This window comes from Psammomys obesus, unplaced genomic scaffold, assembly GCF_907164565.1.
Source record: "Psammomys obesus unplaced genomic scaffold, mPsaObe1.curated_primary_1811, whole genome shotgun sequence".
NCBI lineage: Eukaryota > Metazoa > Chordata > Mammalia > Rodentia > Muridae > Psammomys > Psammomys obesus.
Window position 1 is genome coordinate 16861745 of NW_026596064.1, and position 25580 is coordinate 16887324.

At 43.0% G+C, this 25580-nt stretch overlaps 1 protein-coding gene across 2 annotated transcripts; it reads right to left on the reverse strand.

The window, feature by feature from the left end:
- Nucleotides 1–375: 375 nt before the first annotated feature.
- On the reverse strand, nucleotides 376–21712 carry Poglut1 (protein O-glucosyltransferase 1). Of its 2 annotated transcripts, none has more exons than XM_055624829.1 (11): nucleotides 21634–21712; nucleotides 20261–20351; nucleotides 16857–17000; nucleotides 14671–14806; nucleotides 13597–13718; nucleotides 11882–11941; nucleotides 9529–9628; nucleotides 6488–6546; nucleotides 4073–4240; nucleotides 2418–2474; nucleotides 376–1623 (listed from the first exon to the last, which is right to left on the reverse strand). In XM_055624829.1, the coding sequence occupies exons 3-11, from the start codon at nucleotides 16949–16951 to the stop codon at nucleotides 1467–1469; spliced, it is 954 nt and encodes a 317-aa protein (XP_055480804.1). In that variant the 5' UTR covers nucleotides 16952–17000; nucleotides 20261–20351; nucleotides 21634–21712; the 3' UTR covers nucleotides 376–1466. The 2 variants fall into 2 exon arrangements, with proteins under 2 accessions (XP_055480804.1, XP_055480803.1); XM_055624828.1 differs by lacking the exon at nucleotides 21634–21712 and adding an exon at nucleotides 20973–21123.
- Nucleotides 21713–25580: the final 3868 nt, after the last annotated feature.

The following is a 25580-nucleotide window of genomic DNA, read 5'->3' on the forward strand; positions in this document are numbered from 1 at the left end:
TCTCATACCATCTACATGAGGTACAAATAAGATCAGAGTAACTTGTTTATATAAACAAAGATACCCCTTACTCCTTAAGAGGGCAAGTAAGGATCTATACTGACCCATTTCTTACACTGTACCTCATCCCCTTTAGAGCCAGTAACTGAGCAATTTAAAAACAATTTAGTTAAGTCAAGCGAGTGTATCCATCCATTCCCCACTCATTCATCCCCCCAATAGTTCTTCCGTAATGATTCTGCATGAGGCACTGTGCTGGGTGATGGAGACATCAAGAGCAGTGAAACATTCTCATCCATCAATAAGCTTACAAAACAGTGGAAGAAACAGTCAAGTAACTACAGTGCAGCATGGTGGCACAGCAGACTGTTATACTAGCCACTAACTGCCAAGAACAACGTTCAAAGAAGTGACACTGGAGCTTTAACTTGACACAAGCTGTCCTTCTATCTTTTCCAGGAGGGTAATGAGGAAGTTCTTCAATAATTATCTGCACTAAATTTCCTCATATAGGAGTAAAAAATGAAAGCTCTATCAAGTGCCACTTCATGATGTAATCTTCACATATGAAGATTGTGGTGTCTGCAAATTGAGACAGTCCTGCAGTCACTAACTTAAGAAGGCAAAATAAAAGGTGTGCAAAACGTGAGTTAGATTTATGAGACAGGACCAGGCGTAGCCACGCTGCCCTTAAGCTCTTGTGTTAGCTGAAGGTGGCCATGAACGTATCTTCCTGTTTCTACTTCAGCAGTGCTAGAATTGCAGGGGCACAATGAGACTGCTTCCTGAACATATTAGAAAATAAATTTCTCTTTCTCTCTCTTTTTTAGAGAGACAAAGGGTATAAAGGCACAAAATGGGAACTCGAAATCTAACTGCAAAAGTTACTCATGCAACTGAGGCATTATAGAAACTTCCTGAGTGCCAAAGAACTCCAACAGCACTGCATGGCAGAGCTCCTCTTTCTTTAGACTCTTGAAAGAATGATCACTGTGGTATTTCTCACAAACACCATAGGATTTTTCACAAACTCCATAGTAAAATAAAAGAACAGAGATTGGGCCTAGAATAACTTCAGAGTTGCTAGTGTATTGTACTCATTCCCAATGATCAATGGTTGGCTCCAAATAACAGGACAAGAGGGCATCTTCACGTGGACCCAGTCAGTTTCACAGTGATGAAGCGTGTAGATGACCTGAGGCACAAGCTCTGATTGATCATAAAAAAATGAGGGTTAGAATGCAGTTCCAAATCCTTATTTCATGATTTCAAAGGGCCGAGCTGCTTCGTTTCTGTTCATTACACACATTTTAGATCTTTCTCAAGAGTCCCTCTGGATTAGACATGATAAGGAAAACTGGGTGTTTGGCTTGGCCAAAGGTATTCAGGGTATAGGTTCATGCTCATGGTATTTTACCACAGAACATCTCAGATTCACTGTCAGGACTCTTGTTCTCTGACAGATACTATAGTTCAGTTTTCAAAAGTCTGGGAATGATCTGATTATAATCTTTCCTTCTTGTTACATTGTAGGACAGGAATTTGGAGTATTCAGTCAAGAGGTTCTCCCAGTAACAGGTGATGTCATCCATCTGCAAATGGTTTATGATGAACTGGCTTCCCCTAGAAATAAGATTAGCAAGAATATTTTATATCACAGGCTTTAATAATAAACCTATATATGGTTGGCTACTTTATCATGAGCCTCATTCCAAGTATTTTATTTGAATTAACTCACGTGCATTTCACAACCAAAACCCTATAACTATCATATCCATAGGCATATATTTATCAACAGAACTTAGTATTTGTTTCTTAAAAACAAGCATTGTTTACCAGCTAATATTCATTTTTAAATATTTGAGTTTACTGTTGTTGTTTTGTGTGGTTTGGAGTTTTGAAACTTTTCACTCTTTATTTCAGGTTGGCCTAGAATTCACTTCATGGCCCATGCTGTCCTGGAACTCAGGGTAATTTTCTTGACTCAGTGTCTCCATTGCTAGGATTACAGGTGTGAGGCATGAGCTAAAAACAGTTGTCTTAGTGCCTCGAAGACTGAAGTCTAGGCCCTGGAGAGGGAGTTCACTGGTTAAGAGTTACTGCTCTTGCAAAGGAGCAACTCATGACTGCCTGTAATTCTAACTCCAGGGATTCTATGCCTCTGACTTCTTGGGCACCAGCACTGACATGCATATACCCACACAGAGACACACAAATACACAATTTACAAATAAAAGACTGAAATTTGAAACATGGAGCATTTTGTCAATGTGTGTATTATTTGTCTCCAGGACAGCTTTGACTCTGGATTATCTTTGTAATGAGAAGCTGAGGTATGGACATTGTCAATGTAGCTATATTTAGAAAACTTTAAGACAGATGTGAAGGACAAGAAAGCACAAATGAATAGAGCTTACCTTTCAGCAATTTCCTGAGCAATATCATCATTTGCTTTTACAAATTGCAACAGCTCCCTAAAATGACAAGAACCATGACACTGTAGAGGTTGAGGAGATGGCTCAGCAGCTCATGCATTTGCCACGCCAAGCACAGGGACCTGTGTTTGGCCCCAATACCCACATAAAAAGCCAGGCATGGTGACTTGTGTTTTTAATTCCTGTGCTAGTAAGTTGGAGACTGATGGATCCCTGGAGCTTGCTGGCTAGCCAGCCAATTCTAATCGACAAGCCCAAGGCCCCAGTGAAAGATTCTGTCTCAAAAAGAACAAAATATATGGCCCCTGAAAAATAACACCTAAGGTTGACCCCTAGCCCTCATAAACACATGAACGAGTACATACACATCATACACAGAGAAATATACACACAAACCATGGGCTTTTAAAATAGAGATCACTGTCATTAATACGAAGTCAAACAACAGGTAAATCTGTAGATATGTTGGTGGTAGATAGTTTCTTTAAAGCGAAGAGATTAGGGTGCCTAAGGAAATAAAATAACAGCAAAGAAAAATATATCTACATACAAAACCAGGAATGGTGTGAGCATGGTGTACACAGACATTCCCTGCACATGGGAGGTAGAAGCAGGAGAATCAGAAATTCAACACTACCTCAGCTACATGGCAAGTTTGAAGACGGCCTGAGTTACATACCATGTCTCAAAAGAGACAAAAGACAAAAAAAAACCAAAAAAACAAAAAAAACAAAAAAAAAAAAAAAACAAAAAAAACTGAAGTCAGACTGTTACCTGTCACTATTATCTATTATGCTATGTTCTATTATATAAGGTTGGGAAATATTCTGGAAAAAATAAAAATGTACAATAATCATAAAAAAATCAAGTGTGAAGAAGAATTTCTGGGGCCAGAAAAATGGCTCAGCAGGTGGCAGCAAAAGCCTGACAAGCCAAGTCTACCCTTGAAACCCATGTGAAAAGCTGGACATGGTGGCATACATCTGCAATCTCAGCAAGAGGCAGGGGTGCACAGTAGTAGGAATCAAACCCTGCCGCAGCAAGGTGGAGGGCAAGAAGGGATTCCTGGAAGTTGTTCTCTGACGTCTGACGACCACACAGATGTGTGTATGGTTTTTCACTGTTCATTCACTCTGGCCCCCAACACAAATACATAAAGAAAAGATTTACATTTTCAACTTGTCTCCGAATTCTTGTTCTAGCCAGAGGAGGAAACTGGGCTCACATTTCTGCCCCTTCTCCATACCTCTTTCTGTCTCCTCTCATCATGAAAGACTGTCTGCCAGGGTTTCACTTGGGCCAACTCTTATGCTGTATCAGAAATCCTAATGACAACATAAACAAGAGCCAATCTATCTTCAACTGTTGAAGATCAAAGACTTTTCATCTGCATGTTATGTTAGAAACAACACTTTAAATTAAAGCACTTCAACTTAAATCCCATTTATAACGTACCTAGATAACGTACAACACTATACTATACTATACTACCTAGATAACACTACTACCCAGCTAATGTACTATGTACTACCAATCTTTCAAGGAGGAAAAAACTTTCCCTTACAAATGAAATCATCTGAGAAAACTTAAGTGGCTGTACTTAAGAGAAAAAGGTCACAGGAAAGGTAAGTGCTTACTGGACATTGGAGAGGTCTGTTTTAACTGGGATGTAGTGAACCCATGGCTTTAGCTGTGGGTAAAAGAATTCTACCCACTCATCACCAACATGGAAGACCAGCGAACCACACAAGAAGAGGTGTTTGAACCGGAAACTTGCAGCCACACCTCGAAAATTAAACAGATACCTGAGAAAGGAAAGAAAGCATATTTCATTTTCTACAGCTGCTGCCACAAACTGGATCTTTACCCCATCTCCCCATCCTCCTGTGCCCCCATTTCCATCTCGGCTTCTATGATTACCCTCCTTTCCTTTGTAATTTTACCTTTTCTATGTTAGTCTTTGAGACAAAATAGGCTGGTTAGTTGCCAACTTGACAGCAGCTAGAGTCATCTGGGAAGGACTCTCAATTGAGAAAATTCCTCTATCAGTTTGCCAATGGCGAGTCTGTAGGGCATTTCCTTGATTAATGATTGACATGAGAGAGCCCAGCTCATTGGGGGTGGTGCCACCCCTGGGCAGGTGGTCCTGGGTTATATAAGGAAGGGTACTGAGCAGGCCATGGAAAGCAAACCAGTAAGCAGCACTCCTCCATGGCCTCTGCTTCGGTACCTGTCTCCAGGTTCCTGCCTTGAGTTCCTGCCTGATTTCCCTGGATAAGAAACTATAGGCTATAAACTGAAACAAATCCTTTCTCCCCAAGTGGATTTTGGTCAAGGTGTTTCATTACAGCAATAGAAACCCTATCACATGGTCTCACATTTTACCTTGGGCTGGCCTTGGACTCAAAGAAATCCTCCTGCCTCATCCTCCCAAGTGATGAAACTGTAGGCATTGAGCCACCATGCCCTATTCTCAGGCTTCAGGAACACATCTGTATGTGTCTGTGGAGTTTCCATAAATTCCTTGCTTTTCCTGGGTTGGAGCTGCAGGTTCTTCCAGGAATGCCAGGTAAACAAAAGAGGAAATGATTTCTCCAGAAAGAGCTATATGAGGCCAGCAGCTGTGTGCTGGGTGGAAAACAGATAGGATCAGAAAGAAATAACTAGTTTTGATTTTTTTTGTAGATTTCAGACATATATGAAAAAGTATGTTTAATGATGTAGATTTAAAAAGTAAATCAAGCAAACAAACAAAAAACATAACTAGGCTGTCAAGATGGCTCAGCGGGCGCCTGCCACCAAGCCTGAGGGCCTGCACTAAATTTCCAGAGCCCAGAGGGTAGGAGGAGAGGATCAGCCTCCGTGAGTTGTATGACCTCCCCATGTATGCAACGGCACACAGGTACCCACATGAAATAAACAAATGTTAAAAATATTTTTTGAGACCAGGCGGTGGTGGCACATGCCTTTAATCTCAGCTCTTGGGAGGAAGAGGCAGGAGGATCTCTGTGAGTTCCAGGCCAACCTGGTCTATAAAGCAAGTCCAGGACAGCCAGAGCAACACAGAGAAACACTGTCTCAAAAACCAAAGGGGGAGATAAATAAATAAATATATATACATACATATGTATATATATATTATATTGAAGAGTAAAAAAATCTCCATACTGGGCAGAGAGGAACATTTGGGAGGTGGATATAGGAGGATCAGGAGTTCAAATTCATCCTCAGCTAGTACTGAGTTATATAGTAAGTCAGGCTCCCAGATCTTTTTGTTTCCCCTCATGTAGTTCACCAAGTAAAAGACGAGCTCTCTTCCTGGACATCACCCTCTTCTTCCACAGCACAGGGAAAACAAGTCTAAGCTAATCAGTCCTCAAAAAGAAGCTCTCGAAGAAAAGACTGTTTTCCTCTCAGCACTTCTCATATTTGTGCCTGTCTCTAACACAGGCACACCTAACCCACCACTCCCCCTGGGAATAACCATTGTCTTTCCATCCGAGTCCCATCCCAAACCTCAGCTGACCTGTTTAGCTAATTCTTAGTCCCAGAATTTCATTATGGAGCCTGTCTGTCTGTTACAATGATGGGGATGAACCTAGGGCCTCTTGTCTGCGGAGCAAGCACACGCTTCCCTACCACGTTATTTCTGTAGCCCCTCATTATAACATTTACTACTGTGGGAAATGCAATCTAACTCTTGGGAGGAGTGCTGTGGGGAGAGGGGATCCTGCCACTTTAATGAATGGTAATTAGCTGAGGAACCATGCTTCATTCTTCTCTGTAATGCCCACAGGGCTCAGGTCAGTACCCTGCAGGCCCCAGGAAAAGCCAACCAAATTAATTAACATGATACTTTGGGTGAAAGTCTCCAAAGTCAAGTATTTCAAAGGCAATACAGAAATAAGTAACGAGGTTGGGTAGTGGTGGCAGAGGCAGGTGGATCTCTGAGTTCGAGGCCAGCCCGGTCTACAGAGCGAGTTCTAGGACACCCAAGGCTACAAAGAGAAACCGGTCTCAAATAGAAAGAAAGAAGGAAGTGGAAATCTTACTTGTATTTGCAGTGGTCTATAAGGTGCACATCCTTAGCAGCTGGCTTTCCCAAGGTATCCTGTAGGTAAAAAGGAAGTTCTCACCACCAGCAATAGCATTGATGGGCAGGCACATTGGTAAAACATTTCACCAGCACACCCTCATTTAAGCATCATAATGAACCTAATGTGTCTAGGAGGCATTATCTTCACTAGGCCACTGAGGAAGCAAGGTTTCAAAGTTGGGACTTGCTCAGTTGTCACATGACCTTAAAAATAGCAGCTACAGTGTTTTTGACTCAGGTCTCTTTTGGTTTTAGGGTCTGAACTCACCTGACACCTTGGCTGCCTTCCTTTGAACTAAGAGGTTATTGTATATAGCCCATCTCACTCTGTGTGAACCACACACACACACACATACATACACAAACACACACAACATCATAAGAGCTGGCTTATGGAGCTACTGGCTGTAACTCACAAAGACATTTGTTGGGCCTGGAAAGTAGTTAAAAACAAATATTCAAGCCACTGCTAACAATTCACAGGTGACATAGCACTTCTCACAAAAGCCCAGCTCTCTGGCCTGGTATGGCAGCCCATACCATGCCTGTGATCCCAGTGGTGAAAGTAGAGGCAGGATTATTTGGAGTTCAAGGTCACCCTCAGCTACCTCAAAAACTTAAGGCCAGATTAGGCTACAGAAGACCCTATCTCAAAATCAATCAATAATAAATACCCAGGTTTTTAAACTTTCTTGGAGGAAAATAATAAAAAACAACAACACAGATCTAACAAACCAAGTCCTGCTCCCATTAGCAGTAGGCATCTGAGAGCTGTCGGTGCTCCTCTGGCTTGCTCCTTCCTGTTTGCTTCCCTGCCTCCCTCCACAGGAGACACCAACCTGTGTGCTCAATGAACACATTCTCTCATTTCTTTGTTTTTGCTGTACTTTCCCTGATTTGTCTTCCAAATAGGGTTTCATAGCCCAGGTTGGTCTCAAAGTCACTAACTGAGGATGCCCTTGAATTCCTGTGCATATTTCCCCCCCAAAGGTTTCTTAAACTCATTTGCTCCTGTTAGATCAAAACTGTATAAAATAGGCCAAGAATGGGGCTGGAGAGATGGTACAGCAGTCATAAAAGAGTACCTGTGGCTCTTGCAGAGAATCTGGGCTCAATTCCAAGCATCCTCATGGCAACTTCCAACTGTTCATAATAACTCCAGCACCCTCTTCTGGCCTCTGCAGGCATACAAGCACACGCGCGCGCACGCACACGCGCACACACACACACACACACACACACACACACACACACACACACATATACTTCCAGTGAAAACACTCATACATGTAGCTTTTATTAAATGTAGCTTTTTAGTCTTTATTATTATTCTTTGGCTACTTTGTTTGTGGGTTCTTCTCCTAACTCTCTCCTAACAATATCTTCCTTGGCTCAGCTCCGCTCCTTCTGGCTCAACTGTCACCATCGTCTTAACTCTGCTAGTTCAATTCACTTCAACTGTCTTTTAATATCATTTTGTTCAATATCTTTTCCTCTTCTCTCTAGCCCTACTCAAACTTCTTTCTTCTTGCATCAACTTCTTCTCTGATCTTACTCTTCTGTCTCCTGGATTCTACTCCTGCCTACTCTCTCTCCCAGCTCTCAGCCTCTTCTGGCTTTTTATACCCTCTCCTATTCCCGGAAATCCAAGAACCAACCGACACTGAAGGGAATAGGGTCATTTAAAGAAACAGGCACATAAAATAGTTCATACACATATACATAAAATAAAAATTTTAAATTAAAAAAAAATAATAGGCTAATGGTATAGCTCAAGGATAGAGTTTTTCTAGCATTCTGAGGCAAGGGTTAAAACCCTACTACAGCAACACAAAAATCTACAAATGAAACCTATGCAAATAATGCATCCATTTCAGAGATACACCGAGTTTTTCTCCATGAAGCTTATATGCTGTGCTGAAACTGCAAATGAGGAAATCAGAATTTTACCTGTGTGTGTATGTGTGTGTGTGTGTTTTGTTTTTTGAAGCAGGAATTCTCTGTGTAGACTTGGCTGTTCTAGACTCACTTTATAGACCAGGCTGGCCTCAAACTCACAGCGATCCACCTGTCTGGATTTAAATTCTTAAGGTGAGAAGGAACAGTCAGAACAGATGGACCTCAAAGCTAAAGGTCGGATTTTTCTGATTTTAAAGAAATAAAGAATCCTGGGGCCGGATCCCCGGACTTGGTCATTTAGCTCACTGTTTAAGCACTCAGGTTGTAGCCTACAGCCATTGAGAACCATCTATTTAAACCAGAAATTGGTAAACTATAGCCCACAGGCCAACCCACCATGTGGTGGTATAGAACCCATGGACTAGATATTTTTACATTTTCGAGTGACTGGGAAAACATTTTCTGATATGTAAAAATTACACGAGATGCAGGTGTGGTGGCACACACCTTTAATCCTGGCATTCAGGAGAGGCGGGCGGATCTCTGGGAGTTCAAGGCCAGCCTGGTCTACACAGTGACACTGTCTCAAAAACAAAAACAAAGGAAGAGAGAAATAAAAAAAGGAAGGAAGGAAGGAAGGAAGGAAGGAAGGAAGGAAGGAAGGAAGGAAGAAAGGAAGGAAGGAAAATTACATAAAATTCAAATATCACAGGAAATTCAAATTTCACGTGAAATTTAAATTTTGGGGCCCATAAATAATAATCAGAAAATAGCTGTGTTGTGAAAGTTGCCTAAGCTACTCTCACCCTGCTATAGCAGGCCACGCAGTAACGACCTCGGTAGCCCCATGTTTACTATTTGGCCTCTCACAGGGAAAGCTTATAAACTCTCAACTCTTCAGCGTTTCTGACACACTTAGCATAACAGGGCGTAAGAAGTCTGGAAAACAGCAATTTACATATATGCTAATACTAGTTCACCGAACTTGCTCTACATTCATCTCACCACTGAGAGGAAACCTAATCTCAAATTCTACCCAGCTGGCCATGTTCTCAGAGTCATCACTGCTGGGGTTCAATTCAGATGGTTGCTGATTACTTTCATAGATTTCCAGGCCTGGTTTTTGGTGTATTCTGCATCAACGAGTTTCGGATTTTTCCGAGATAGGAGAATGAGAGGATCTCTTTCTGGGCTTGTCCTACAGAGAAAACACAGAACATAAATCTAAGCGGCCTACACCATCGTGTTCCCACAATCCCTAGGAGGTGAGCGGTACTTGGCCAGTACAGTGACTGTTGCCATAAATGGGATGGCTCCCTCAGTCTGGGGCAGTAAAGGAAGGGAATCCTGGGTACTGTGGCATCTTGGTCCTTCAGGCTATCCCCACTTTCCCCACCAAAGACAGGGACTATTGAGTCCTTCTTTGCTTACATCCTGTTTTATTGTTTGTTGGAAACAGGATCTCATGTAGCCCAGGCTACCCTCAAACTCACTATATAGACAAATGTGGCCTTGAATTCCTGATTCAGATTGGTGATCCGAATCACTGGTATTGTAAGAATGTGCCACCACATCTGGTCTGAGTACGATTGTACTGGCTAGTTGTATGTCAGCTTGCCAAAAGCTAAGAACGCCCCCATGAGATCAGGCTGTAAGCCATTTTCTGAATTAGAGATCAATGGGGGAAGAGCCTAGCCCACTACGTGTATCTCTGGCTAGTGTGGCAATTCTGGGTTCTATAAGAAAGCAGGCTGAGCAAGCCAGGAGGAGAAAGCCAGTAGGCAGCACCCTTCCCTGTGCTCTGCATCAGCTCCTGCCTCCAGGTTCCTATCTTGTGTCAGTTCTTACCCTCATGGCTTTTGATGTGAATGAAATAAACTTTTCTCTCAAGTTGTTTTTGATTATGGTTTTTCCATCACAACAAAAGTAACCCCAACTAAGACAATGATGTTCTGGTCACTACAGCTATATTCCAGGGAATGGTTTTTCTTCCAGGCCTAGCATCACTGCTATTCACAGCTGTGATGGCAGCTGTTCACAAGGTGTGATAATCACCACTCACCAAAACAGCTACATGGCCTTTGCTGTGTATGCATTGTAAAGCCCAAGCTGGGCATAGCGGCACATGCCTTTAATCTCACTATTCAGGAGGCAAAGGAGGCTCTCTGTGAGCTCCAGGCCAGCCAGGACTACAAACTGAGACCCTATCTCAAAATATGCAAACAATAACAACAACAAAAGGCAAGAGCTAGGCATAGTGATTACATGCTTATAATCCTAGCTACTTGGAAAGCAAGCAGGTCTCAAGTTTAAGGCTAGCCTCAGCTTTACAGCAAGACCCTGTCTCAAAAAAAAAAAAAGTGAGAATCATGGGTATTAAGCCCACCTGTATTCTGAAGTCCACTGGCCAAGCCAGGTGAGAAGATGCATGTATGACCTCTGATAGATAGCCCACCACCACAAAACCCACAGACTCTTCTCCCTTCCTATCCACCCATTCCACAGATACTGCCTGTGTGGTTGCTGGCCCGGTGCAACCTGGCACTCATCAGAGACTGAGGTGCAAAGCCTTGCTACTTCTAGGAAACACTAAACAAGAAGAGCATCACCCACTTGGCTCGACAGATGGCACTCTATAAATACCAACTGAGTAACTGTTTGGGGAACTCCTCTGAATTTCAGTTGAACCGTGAGTGGTTTGGCAAGTAACCCATGTAGTAGTTTGTTTTCTATTTCCATGGTAACACCATGACCAAAAGCAATACGGGGAGGAAAGGGTCGGATGGGCTTACATGTCCCGATCACAGCTGATATTTGAGGGAATTGGGGGAGTAAAAGCAGGAACCTCGGAGAAAAGCTACTTACTGGCTTGTTTACAGGGTCAAGTTCAGCTCCTTTTCTTATACTTCCTAGGACTAGTTCTCCAGGGGAGGCACTGCCCACCATGGGCTAGGCTTCACACCAATCACCCATCAAGAAAATGCCCCCACAGACATGCCTATACACCAACTGGACTGAGGTAGTCAACTGAAGTTACCTCCTCCCAGATGACTATTGTTTGGGTCGAATTGACAAACCCTAACCATAACTGAATTCTTCTCTAGTCTAAGATCCAGTCCACGTTTTTGTTGGTGGTGATGATGGTGGTGGCTTTTGAGACAGGGCTTCACTGTGCGACCCTGGCTGGCCTGGAAACTACTACTCGGATCAGGACAGCCTGGAACCCTGTATTGAAGATGAGGCTGGCCTAGAGCTTGTAGCAGTCCTGCCTCTGTCTTTTGAGTGCAAGATTAGAGATGTGTACCACTATGCCTGGCCATTATTCCACATTAATTTTTCAGTTATCTTAGCTTTTCCACTGAGCAACACGAGACAATATACCCTCAAGACAGCGTAATTTTACCCACGGCTCAGAAGAATATGGTTATCATAGGTGAGAAAATGTAGTCACCTTGATCCTCTGAAATACGCTGTAGAATTTTTCTTTTCCCATGGCCACTGTGCTGCTGACCTGAAAATATAAAATTTTTATTAATTTTTGGGGCTTTTCCCTAGACTATATGTTTTAACCATTTCTGAAGACTAGTTCAGAAGTGTGCACCTTTAAATGAACCTGTTCAAGGCTACTAAACCAAGCCCTTTTGTTAGCGTTGCGATGTTCTGAAGGGGCTTTGTTGCAGGACACTTCCATCTCCTAAGTGTCAGGATTATGGGCTTTGTTAATCCCACTGCAAACCCTGAGACTGTGAACTGTGAAAACCTGTTGATAGTTGTAGAGTGGCTCAGCTCTAGTACAAACCTTTAATCCAAAGCTTTCTGGAAATAGGAGTAAAAAACGTCAAGCCTAGGTCAAGAGGTGGAGCAAAGCTGGGCGTGGTAGCGCACACCTATACTCCCAGCAATCAAGGAGGCAGAGGCAGATGGATCTCTGAGGTCAAGGCCAGCTTAGTCTACAAAGCAAGTTCAGGATAGTCAAGTTCAGGATAGCTACACAGAGAAACCCTGTCTCAAAAAATCAAAAACAAATAAAAAGACGCAGAGCAAGTAACCAGCTGACAGGGATTAAGCTGAATGTGGGGAGAGGGCAGGACTTTGAGTTGAAGGCTATTTAAAACAATGTGGAGAAGAAGAAAAAGCCTTTGGCTTTTGGCTTTTCCCTCCAGGGCTGTCAGCAGAGCTTCTCAAATGTGAGCAAAGCAGGAAGGGCTTTTTCCTTCTGGGACATCAGCTGAAGTGCTTTTTCCTTCTGGGCGCTTTCTCTGCCCCTCTGAGCTCATAGGCTTTCACTCCTGCAGCTGGCTCCTGAGCCTTCTTTGGCAAAATCAAGTGCTGAGATTTCTTTTCTTATAACAGGCCTTGCCAGGAATTACAACAAATGCACCAATCCAATAACATTAACTCACTGAAACAAAGTACACAGAGTGCAAATGGCATGCACAGGATTGTTTAGTTGGCACAGTAAGGGTTTCCTCCCTGAGTAGAAGGCTGGTAACACGACTAGCATGTGGCAACAAATTCACAGGAACGGAGCACCTCAAACTCAGTACACAGTTGAGGTTGACCTTGAACTTTTGATCCTCCTACTTCCATCTCCCCTGTGTCAGGATTATGGGTATCAGCCACCATAACCAGTTTATACAATGCTGGGAGTCAAACCCTGGGCTCCATGTATGCTAGCCAAGTGTCCTACCAACTGAGCTCTATCCTTAGGCCCAACATGAATGTTTATATAGATGCCAAACTGCTTATGCTATTAATGGTCTGTGACGTTTATGCTTTGTGTGTGTGGGAGGGCGCACACTTGTGTGTACCCATTTGTACACGTTTGTGTGCACTTGACTTCAAGAGCATCCTGGCTGAAAAGAAGATATCAGATGTCAGTCTTTATTCCCCTGTGACATGGTTTTTCACTGAACCTGATGCTCACCTGGGGGAGGCCAGTGAGCTCCCCAGATCCACCTGTCTCTGACCCGCCAGAACACTGCCTGGATTTTACATGGATGCTACAGATCCATGCTCAGATCCTCATGTTGTATAGCAAGTGCTCTTACCCGCTGAGCTATCTCCCCAGCCCAGGTAGTAATCTTAAATTAACGACTGTATTCTACTGCTTATTGCAAGAAAACTCACAAGGCGGGAAAAACAAAACCCGCCTAAAGGACCTACCTCATCATATCTTCTCTGAAGAGGTCCCACCGTCCGAGACCTGTAGGATACAGTGGCCACACAGCAGGGCCCCCTTCCCAAAATGTCCATGCAGGATACATGATATCATGGTACTCCGATGTCTTGGACAGAAACAGGAAAGAATTTTAAGGAAGTTTTGGAAGAGAATGAGAAGCAGCTGACTGCTATATATGAGTTGGGACAAACAATTTCACTGTGCCCACCTGACAGAGAAACATTTTATTGGTCTGCAGGCCTAGATTCTAGACATTAGATCTGGGAATACAGCTCAGTTTTCAGAGCACTTACCTAGCATAAACGAAGCTGTGAGTTTAATACCCAGCACCATAAAGCAAAGCAAAAACATCACCCTCTATGCCTAGACTACAGACATTAAAAAGCAAGAATTAAAAGTAACAGACCCAACAAGCGGATCTCTGAGTTCGAGGGAGCCCAGTCTACACAGTGAGTTCCAGGACAGCCAAGGCTACACAGAGAAACCCTGCCTCAGAAAAACAAAACAAGAAGTATACACTCCCTGAGTCCCAGACTTTTTAGTCATATTAATCATAAAGGTCAAGTTTTTCAGTTCCTCAAAATTCTGGAGGGTTTTTCTGAGGGAGGGAGGGAGGAATGATATTCCCAATTATGAATAATCAGTTCTGTCAAAATGTAACTGCTGTTACATCCTGGTGTTTTCCCTGCTTTACCAGTTCCCAGTTATTTCCCAGGGGCTATTTTGAGAGTATGGGTCAGAAAATAGCACTGACCACAGTAGTCTGAATGCCAACTCCTCCTCTTCACCACTGAGTGAGTGCTCGAATGTATGTCTCCATCTCCTTGTAATAGGGGAAAGGATATCCCTATTTCTATCTATGGGATTATTTTCAACACAAAATGACGGAAAAGTATTCTATTTCTTACTGCTCTGAGACTGTGAAATGAACACAGACCACGTTGATTCCTGGATCCCCAGTCTCATCCTCACCAATGCCCATCAGACTGTCAGAGGAGAAGGCTCATACAGGGGGATCAGGATCACCTCCAGCCCCATGTGGCCTGGCCTGTGCTCACCTTACTGAAGGAGAAGACAGGAATGGTAGGCTCCATCCATCTAGGAACCTGAGGGTAATCTCGTACATTGATTACCATTTCCATGTCAGGGAGGCGACTAATAATTTCCAAAAGAAAGTGTTGGACACCACTACACCTGTCAATCAGACAAATACAGGCTCGTCAGAGCGGCGCCTCGGGCTGTAAGAATGATCCTAGTGTTAGAGTGAGACAAGCCATTGCCCAGACCTCCAGCCCACTGCAGTGCCCCGCAAGCAACCCTTCTCAAGGGACTATGCCACTTTTTACACAGCGCAGGTTACAGTTCTTAGCCAAGTTGCTCCAATAAGCCTAACTCTGAAGAGAATATCATTTGTACTCATGCCACCTCTCTGTGTGTTACCAGGTTTTTATTCCCATGACACAGAATAGTTTAATCAGTAGACAAGATGCAAATTTTCATAACGAAACTGGGAAGACCTTATTGTCTAATTGTGTTCCTTGGCCTTCCCTCTCACACAAAGATACTGTTATGGTTTGGAGCTGGAATGTCTGGTTCTCAGCTTTGCCTAACTGGGGGGTGATGGGGAACATTTAAGAAGCAGGTGGTTTTAGATCACAGAGTGCCTTCAAAGGAGATATTAAGCTGTTCTGTCTTTCTCTCTCCCCTCCTTCCCCTGTTTCCTCACGTTCCCAGGTGACAGGAGGTAAGAAGGTTTGCCTACCTTGTACTACCCTCCCTGCGGTGCTACATAACCACAGACCCAAAAGCAAAAGAGCCAGATGACCACGGACTGAAGACTCTCAAACCATGAGCCAAAATAAACCTTTCCTCCATCGTTACTTGTCTCAGATGATCTGTTACAGTATCAGAAAGCTAACTGGATAGGATGTTTCTTTCTACCATGATTACATCTCCAGGAAGGAAAACCTCTCATACCTTCAACCTAAACACAGATCATTATCAAAACTGGTTTTGCCAGACAGAAACGGCATTGACCCAATCAAGAAGACTACCATACCACTTTCTGACTAGAGTCCCTGAGAAGCTTCAGAGAATTTATTTATTTATTTTTCTGAAAGAAAGAGAAAATGCTTAGCTTGTTTTTTCCCCTATCCTTTGAGGTCCTAACCAGCAACATTTTGGGGCATCACCTGAATGATCAGAATTTTCTGGCAACACGATTACCCTGGAACTTTTCACACAGACCATCTGGCCTCATATGGCCTCCCAAGACCCAGGATTACAGTCATCATGGCAGGCTAAAACAGTTTTACATACAAGTTGATAACTAGCAAAATAAAATCAATGGCTCATATTCGTAGTAAGAAGTGTCAACAAAATCAGTCAATGTTTAATAATCTGATCAACAGAGATTTTAAAAGTCTAATACACAGCATTGCATTAGAGGGTATGAGGTCTACTTAAGAGCATGTCAGCCAAGCATAGTGGTATACATCTTTAATCCTAGCACTATGGAGGCAGAAACAGGTGGAACTCTGAGTTCAAGGCCAGACTGATCTACGTAGCAAGTTTCAGGTCAACAAGAGCTATATCATGAGACACTGTCTCAAAGAAATTAGTAAATTAATTAATTAAGATATGTTTTTAAAGCATGGGAAATAGACACAAAATTCATTCCTTAGCCTAGTTATTCTGGGAATTTAGCCTACATGTGTACATGCATGTACATGACCAGTGCGATCAAAGGTACATGCATGAGAATGCTCACTACAGCAATGCTGGTATTAGTCAAGTTTTGCAGGGATGTTGTAAGGAATAATTTAAATATTCCCTGATAGAAGACCAAATGAAGAAATCCATACAATGAGTTATTACTATGTAGCTACAAGAGTGTACCTGGCCCACAACAGACACTCCTAAATCCCCCTCCCTCACGTCCTCCTGTAGCTTACACTACCCTGCCAGGTTTCATTACCTTGTTCCTCATAGCTTGTGGAACCAGGCAAAAAAGAGATGGGACAGAGTCAAGGCCAAAGTTAGCGATGTGCACTAGGTTTACATAAAATAGCTGATAAAATAGCTGATAAAAAAAAAAAAATCCCAGGCAAAGTGAGTTTACCCATACTTGGTAGGCTCTCAACTGTAAGGAAAGATGCACTTGCTACTACTCCAGCTGATACCTGAGTCCCATCAAGCCAGCCTATATGTTCTAATACCATTAGAGGATTCCATGTTCATTTACCTGGAGGGAAACATGCAGTCATCTTCCCTGTATAACCTGTTCTTAATGATCTGGTAGTGGGTTCCTAGCTTCCGTCTGACCACTTCAGCCATCATCTTCCTGGAGATACCACCTCGAAAAGGAGTCAGATCCTCTTCTATGATGCTGCGGAAGAATGGAAATCATAGAGCAAAGCAGGCCAAGAGAAGGACGCCATTCCATCCATTCCCAAGTGCTTTCTGTTTAGAGAATATACTAAACAGGGGAAAGTAGTGCATAGGAACCCACAACTCCGCTGCAAAAGCACCAAACTCAGGAGCAGAGGCTGCAGTAACTAGGAAATAAGTTACTCTACACTGCTTTTCAAGTTCAGCACAAAGTAGGTTTCAGCAAGCATCATTAGCATCTGATGAATTTTTTTAAAGATTAATTCATTTGTTATTTATACAGTACAGTGTTCTGCCTGCACGCCAAAAAAGTGCACCAGATCTCATTATAGATGGTTGTGAGCCACCATGTGGTTGCTGGGAATTGAACTCAGAACCTTTGGAAGAACAGCCAGTGCTCTTAACTTCTGAGCCATCTCTCCGGCCATCTAGGTGAATTTTTGAGGAATCAGAATAAAAAGACTTGTATGAAAAAAATTTCAAGTCTCTGAAGAAAGAATTAGAGGAAGATATGAGAAGATGGAAAGATCTCCCATGCTCATGGCTTGGCAGGATTAACATAGTAAAAATGGCCATCTTACCAAAAGCAATCTACAGATTTAATGCAATTCCCATCAAATTGCCAACACAATTCTTTACAGACCTGGAAAGAAAAATTCTCAACTTCGTATGGAATAACAAGAAACCGAGAATTGCTAAAACAATCCTCTACAATAAAAGATCTTCTGGAGGTATCTCCATCCCTGATCTCAAGCTGTACTATAGAGCAACAGTTATAAAAACTGCATGGTACTGGCATAGAAACAGAATGGTGGATCAATGGAATCGAACAGAAGACCCAGAAATAAACCCACACACTTACAGACACCTGATTTTTGACAAAGATGCCAAAACCATACAATGGAAAAAAGATAGCATCTTTAACAAATGGTGCTGGTCCAACTGGATGTCTACATGTAGAAAAATGAAAATAGATCCATACTTATCACCCTGCACAAAACTGAAGTCCAAGTGGATCAAAGACCTCAACATAAAACCAGACACATTAAATCGGCTAGAAAAAAAAGTGGGGAATACCCTAGAACTCATTGGTACAGGAGAAAACTTCCTGAACAGAACACCAACAGCACAGGCTCTAAGAGCAACAATCAATAAATGGGACCTCATGAAATTGAAAAGCTTCTGTAAAGCAAAGGACACCGTCATCAAAACAAAGCAACTGCCTACAGATTGGGAAAGAATCATCACCAACCCTCTATCTGACAGAGGACTCATATCCAATATATATAAAGAACTAAACAAGCTGAAAAGCAACAAACCAAGTAATCCACTTAAAAAATGGGGAACAGAGCTAAAGAGAGAATTCTCTGCAGAGGAATATCGAATGGCAGAGAAGCACTTAAAGAAATGCTCAACCTCATTAGCCATTAGGGAAATGCAAATCAAAACAACCCTGAGATTTCACCTTACACCCATCAGAATGGCCAAGATGAAAATCTCAAGGGACAACACATGCTGGAGAGGTTGTGGAGAAAGGGGAACCCTTCTCCACTGCTGGTGGGAATGTAAACTGGTACAACCACTCTGGAAATCAATCTGGCACTTTCTCAGACAACTAGGAATAGCGCTTCCTCAAGATCCAGCCATACCACTCCTAGGCATATACCCAAAAGAGGCGCAAGTACACAACAAGGACATTTGTTCAACCATGTTTGTAGCAGCTTTATTTGTAATAGCCAGAAGCTGGAAACAACCCAGATGCCCCTCAACTGAAGAATGGATGCAGAAACTGTGGTACATCTATACAATGGAGTATTACTCAGCAATGAAAAATAAGGAAATCATGAAATTTGCAGGTAAATGGTGGGACCTGGAAAGGATCATCCTGAGTGAGTTGACCCAGAAGCAAAAAGACACTCACGGTATATACTCACTCATATAAACATACAATATAGAATAAACCCACTAAAAGCTGTACATCTAAACAAACTAAGCAAAAGAGAGGACCCTAACTAAAATGTTCAATCCCCATCCTGAAAGGCAAAGAGGATGGACATCAGAAGAAAACGAAAATAGGAAACAACCTCGGAACCCGCTACAGAGGGCCTCTGAAAGCCAGAAGAAAACAGGAAACAACCTTGAAACCTGCCACAGAGGGCCTCTGAAAGCTTCTGCAGTATAGACTGTCAAAGCAGATGCTGAGCCTGATGGCCAACTGATGGGCAGAGTGAATGGAATTTTATGTAAGAAGTGGGAAATAGTAAGAGCTGGAGGGAATGGGAACTCCACAAGCAGAGCAACAGAACAAGATAATTTGAACACAGGGAACTTCCCAGAGACTCATACTCCAACCAAGGACTATTTGTGGAGATGACCTGGAACCCCTGCACAGGTATAACGCATGGCAGTTCAGTGTCCAAGTGGGTTACATAGTAATGGGAAGAGGGACTGCCTCTGACATAATCTGATTGGCCTGCTCGTTGATCACTTCCCCCTGAGGGGGGAGCAGCCTTACCAGGCCACAGTAGAGGACAATGCAGCCACTTTTGATGAGAACTGATAGACTAAGATCAGAAAGAAGGAGAGGAGGACCTCCCCTATCAGTGGACTTGGGGAGTGGCATGCATGCAGAAAGGGGAGGGAGGGTGGGATCGGCAGGGGAGGAGGGAGGGGTTTATGGGGATACAAAATGAATAAAGTGTAATTAATAAAAAAAAAAAAGATTTAAAAAAAAAAAAACACCTATGATTGCTGCTTAGCAAATAAACTTTCAGAGGAGTTACCCTAATGGGTAGTCAGTGGGAGATGTAGGGTAGAAGTCAGACCTCCTCAGAATGTGCTTATCTTTGGACTGTATAAATAAATAAATAAATAAATGAATGAATGAATGAATGAATGAATGAATGAATGAATAAATAAATAAATAAATAACAAGAGGAAATACTGATTAGATGATGAACATGTCCACTCCTTTAAAGCGCACTTGCAGACAGTCAGCACCAGAGACAATGATAACAAGACACAGACCCTGGCCCTCCAAAGCTTTCAGTCTATAGGAGAAATGAAAGTACATGTGCTAAATAGCATAGGGAATAGAGGCTGTGTAGACAACACTGAGCCGAGATCTCCCATTCCAGGGCATTTCCATAGCGTAGAGCCACCGAAGCCTCGGATAACTGCCATCAAGGTCTCTCAGGGGACTTAGGGAAGGTCCCTACTACAAGATTCCAGCTCCCAGAGACACATCAAGGAACTCACCCGTGATAGCAGCTGCAGTTTTGACTTGAACATGGTTCATAATTCTCCAAAGCCCTGTTAATTTGGTCAATAAATACTTTCCATTTTGAGCCTTCAAAAAGTGAAGGAAATGAGAGTTAACAAAATACCCTTGGCATTCGTATTTGCAAGCAGCAGGCAGAAGCAACAGAACACCAACACTTGGAGAAATCCCCTTCCTTTCCCAGCAGTGGAAACGAAATGCCAAGGATTCTTTGTGTAACTTGTCGGGGCTTGAGTCAAGTCTGCTCCTCTACCTAAGAAATTGGAAAAGGCACAAGCTTAATGTTTGGCCTTCAAATGGCTATGGATACACTGGAACTTCGACATACTGAGCCCCATAGCGCGAATCAATGCAAACTATTGGACATAACTCTCCCTCATCTGTTATGTCCAAACAGCTAGGAGCCTCCCTCTCTCCTGAAGGTGTTCTAGAGAGGCACAAAACAGCCTTCTGCGTTAAACAGGGAACATCTTTCCCTACCACCCCAAATTCTGGAGAGTGCGGGTTACTCTCCAGGGTCCAAGGCTAGAAGCAGAGGCCCACCATACACCTCTGCCCGCCCCTACCCGCAGTCCCTCCACCCCCTTCGCGCTGCAGCCGCACAGCATCCTCCGCGCGCGGGGGCGAGCGCCTAGGGACCCGAGCGGACCCCGAGACCCAGCGGCAGGCTCGGCCCTGCCCGGAGCCCACCTGACTCCTTCTGGCGGCCCTGCACCGGCAACAGGAGCACTAACAGCATCCACGGCCTAAGCCGACAGCCTGCCCGCCGCTCCATCACCGCACACCACTGCGGATTCAGATCCGCACGCCGGCGGAAGCGCGCCGCCCAGCACAGGGATGGCCGCAGGCGCCTCGGCACAAGGGAGCTGCCCTACACAAAGATGGCTGCAGAGCCCGCCCCCAGGGTTCCCGGAGCCAGGTTTGGGAAATGAGGCTCTGGAAGCCGGTCAGGATAGCACAGGAAACAGTGGTCAGTCCTTCCATTCGGTGACAAACTGAACAGGTAGTGTGCCTCTCGGTCCAGCTACAACAGAGCCTAGGTTAGGTCATCCTAGAACACCAAACCACTTATTTATTGAGCATGTGAATGGATCCATTCTGTTAGACCACAAAAGGGTGCAAATTGGTAGCTCAGGTCCTTCTGTAATAGGAACTTATAACAATGTAACAGATCGAGGGTGTTAAAAAATTTATAGTAAGCCCTTGTTTTGTACTGAGACCTGTAATATGTTCCAAAAGGCCATAGCAAACCAAAAAATATCAATAAGCAAATTGGACATTTTTTTTTCCAAAAGTTACATATTTTACCATTAAGTTCTTTTATTCTTGAGCCAGAGTGTTACTGTTATACCTCAGGCTGGTCTCTTGATCCTCTTGATCCTCATGCTCCTCTTGCCTCAGCTTCCAAAGTTTGTATGTACATGCCACCAGACCTTGCCAACCATAAACTGAACTTCAAACAGGTTAGTGCTCATTTGAAGTTCAGGAGACTCACAGCAACCAATCAAAAAACAGGGTCATACTGGAGAGATGGCTTGGTGACCGAGAGCACACACTGCTCTTACAGACAACCTGAGTTGAATTTTTCAATACTCACGTCCCATGGTGCACAATTGCCTGTAACTCCAGCTTCTCAGTGGGCACCTGCACTCCAGTGTAGCTACCCAAACACTGACACCTTTAAAAATAATGAAAAAATAAACCCTTTTTTAAAAAGAAAAGGCCAAAGCAACCTGGGCCAGTATGATTTTTTTTTTTTTTAAGTCTTCTATTTTAACACCCTGAGGAATGTAAGCTTCATTTTTGGTTGTTGATTTTTGAGCTTGCATTTAGTGTAACCTCCACTTGGCTAAACGTGTCCTTAAATTCCAGGCAGTGGTGAGCCTCCCTTTAACTCTAGTGCTTGGGAGGCAGAGGCAGAAGGATCTCTTTGAGTTCAAGGCTAGCCTGGCCTGCAAAGTGAATTCTAGGACAGCCAAGTTTACACAGAGAAACCCTGACTAGAAAAAATAAAAGAAAAAAGAAAAACAACAACAACAAAAGTATCTCAGCCAAGCACAGTAGCAAATGCCTATATTTCTAATAGTCTCAGCAGGACAGAAAGATGAAGAAGGAAGAGGAGGAGGAGCAGGAAGAAGAAGATGGCCATTTAAAGAACTAGAAGAGCCAGGCATGATGGCTTGTGCTTATAATTCCAGCACTCAGGATGCTGAGGCAGGAGGATTGCTGGGAGTTCTAGGCCAGCACTGACTACAGAGTAAAACCCTGTCTCAAAAATAAAGAAAAATAAGGGGCATAGGAGACGAAGAGGAAGGGAGGGAAGGGGGATTGAGAGGGGATGAGGGAGGAAGCTACAGCTGGGATACAAAGTGAATAAACTGTAATAAATAAATAAATATTTTTAAAATAATAAATAAAAATTAAAATAAGGACTGGAGAGATGGCTCAAGGTTAAGAACAATGTCTGTGTTCAATTCCCAGCAACCACGTGGTGGCTCACAATGAACTGGGGTCCAAGTATTCAAACATACAAGCCTATGGGGACCATTCTCATTTAAACCACCACAGCCTCCCCATCATTTAAAAGTTATCAGTGTGCGTGTGTACACCAGGGTGAAGGTGTGAGGTCAGAGGACAACTCTCAAGTCTTGTTTTTCTCCTTCCACATATGGGCCCTGGGTATCAAACTCAGGTTGTCAGGCTTTTTGGCAAGTACTTTTTTTTTTTTAAACCTGCTGAGCCATCTCGTCAGCCCCCAAATACTTTGTTTCATAGGTAAGATATGGCTAGACCCATGAACCACATGTAAAAAACAATTAGTTCTTTAAATTTGTTGAAAATGTGGGTGGTTTTCTTTTTTTCTTTGACAGTGGGTAATTCTATCCTGGGCAGTATTTATAAATCTATGTATTATTCAGATAGGCAGAATAGGTATTAAAATGTTCATATTGCTGAAAATGTATGTGATAACATCCTAGGAGGTATGAATGCAACACATGTATTCAAATACACATGTACACAATACGTGGGAATACCAAAATCAAATTTGTGCCTACAGAGAATTTAGAGTTAGTAGAGAAAATGAGTGCTGGCCCCAAGATCATTTATACTTTAAAGCAATGTATAAATGCTACTGGTTTCAGTATAGGAAAAAGCACATATGAACTGGAAATCTAGAGCAAGAGTTGCAGGAGGTGTTCTACAGTGGGAAAAAAAAAGAAATATTACAGTTAGTGAATTTGATGCTTGAGATACTAAAACATGAGAGCCAGAGTTCAGAGAGGGGGGAGTAAGGGTGTAGAATGCAGGCGGATGGTTGAATGCATGGGGGGAGGGGAAGAGTAGGATAAATTAACATTCATTAGTAAGCCTGGGTCATATCAGTCATGAGGTACTGTTTGGGTTACATTCCACAAAAGTGTAAAGTATTTGGTTTAGGGGTTAGAGAAACTCGCTTGGTGAGAAGAGACAAAAGGAAAAAGTGATTCCCTAACACTGTATCATATTATGCTTCCATGGGAATTCAAAACATGAAAAGAAATTTTTCCTTCTAACTCTAGAAGGGCATCTGGAGATTAAAAATCATTCATTAAAAGCATATGAATCACTTATATCATCACATCAAGTACATAGTTACATTAAAAGCACATAACTGACCAGGCGTGGTTGGCACATGCAAGGAGTACTGGCATTTGGGTGGCTGAATCAGGGGAGTAGCCAGAAGTAATAATAAAAACAAAGCTAGCGGGTAGAGAAGTGGCCCAGTGGTTAAGAACGCTCATTGCTCTCCCAGAGGGCCAGGCATCAGTTTCTGGCATCAACAGGGAAGGAGAGTGCTTGGCTCACAAATTTGTGACTCTAGCCCCAGGGCATCTAATGCCATCTTCTGGCCTCCACAAGTATACATACATATGGCATACACACATACGAATAAATCAAATCTTTAAAAAAAAAACAATAATAGCAAAATTAGCTTTAAAAAAAAGTGTTGCAGTAAAAATAGTCTCTTTATCACCTGCACCCCAACCCCTCCTCCCTCCAAGAATAAACAAGGAGCTCTTCCTGGGTGTCTTACGTAGGGCTTCTATTGCAGTGCTATAACACCATGACCAAAAGCAACTTGGTGAGGGAAAGGTTATTTCATCTTACTCTTCCAGGTCATGGCCCATCACACAGGGAAGGCAGAGCAGGAACCCGGAGGCAGGAACAGAAGCAGAAGATATGGAGGGGTGTTGCTTATTGGCATGCTCCTCCTGGCTTACCAGTTTGTTTTCTTGTACATCTTAGGGTGACCTGCCTAAGAGTAGCACCACCTGTACTGGCTTGGCTCTCCCACATCCCATTGGCTTGCCCATAGGCCAATCTGGTGATGGCATTTTTCTCAATTGAAGTTCCCTCTTCCCAAATGACTCTAGCTTGTGTCGAGTTGGCACACTGCGATTGCTGATAAAGTGATTTTATTAAATTAAAACTATGCCAGGCATTGTGGTACATGCCTGTAATCCCAGCAGTGAGAGACAGAGGCAGGAGGATCAGACCTTTAAGAGTAGCTTGATCTTTATGTGACCCTCTCCCCCTCGACACACCAAAAAAAATTTAATCTGGGGCTGTTGAAACAGCTTACTGGGTAAAGGTGTGTGCTGCCTGCTGAGTTCATTTCCAAGGATCCATCCGCGGAAGGAAAGAATCAATTGCCACAAGTTGTCCTTCACACGTGCAAAAGGAATAAGACATAGTTTATCCTGGAGCCATGGCCCTACGTACATGGATTGAGCTTACCCCATATACCATGTGCCAATGCAGTAATCATTTCAGGAAGTTTTTATAGTTACAAATCAAACCAAAAAAATCGTGAATCTAGGCTTTTTTTTTTTTTTTTTTTTCAAATACATTGGTGGAACTATCAGGTTCCACATTGGTCGGTAACATTGGTAGGTCACAGCAAAGCTAAGAAATCTCTGCTACAGGTTTTAGTTGTTATCTGCTGATATTCTTTGCTTTTGGGTTGGTGGAAGTTCATGCTCTGCTAATATAGCCTAAAAAGTTTCAAATGATAGTCACAAAAATGGTAGATTAGCTGGGTGTCATGGTGCCTGCCTTTAATCCCAGCACTGGGGAGGTAGAGTCAGGCAGATCGCTGTGAGTTCGAGGTCTACAAAGTGAGCTGAGGACAGCTGAGGCTACACAGAGAAACCCTGTCTAGAAAAACAAAAAGAAAGAAAAAGAGAGAAAGAAAGAAAGAGAGAGAGAAAAAGAAAGAAAGAAAGAAAGAAAGAAAGAAAGAAAGAAAGAAAGAAA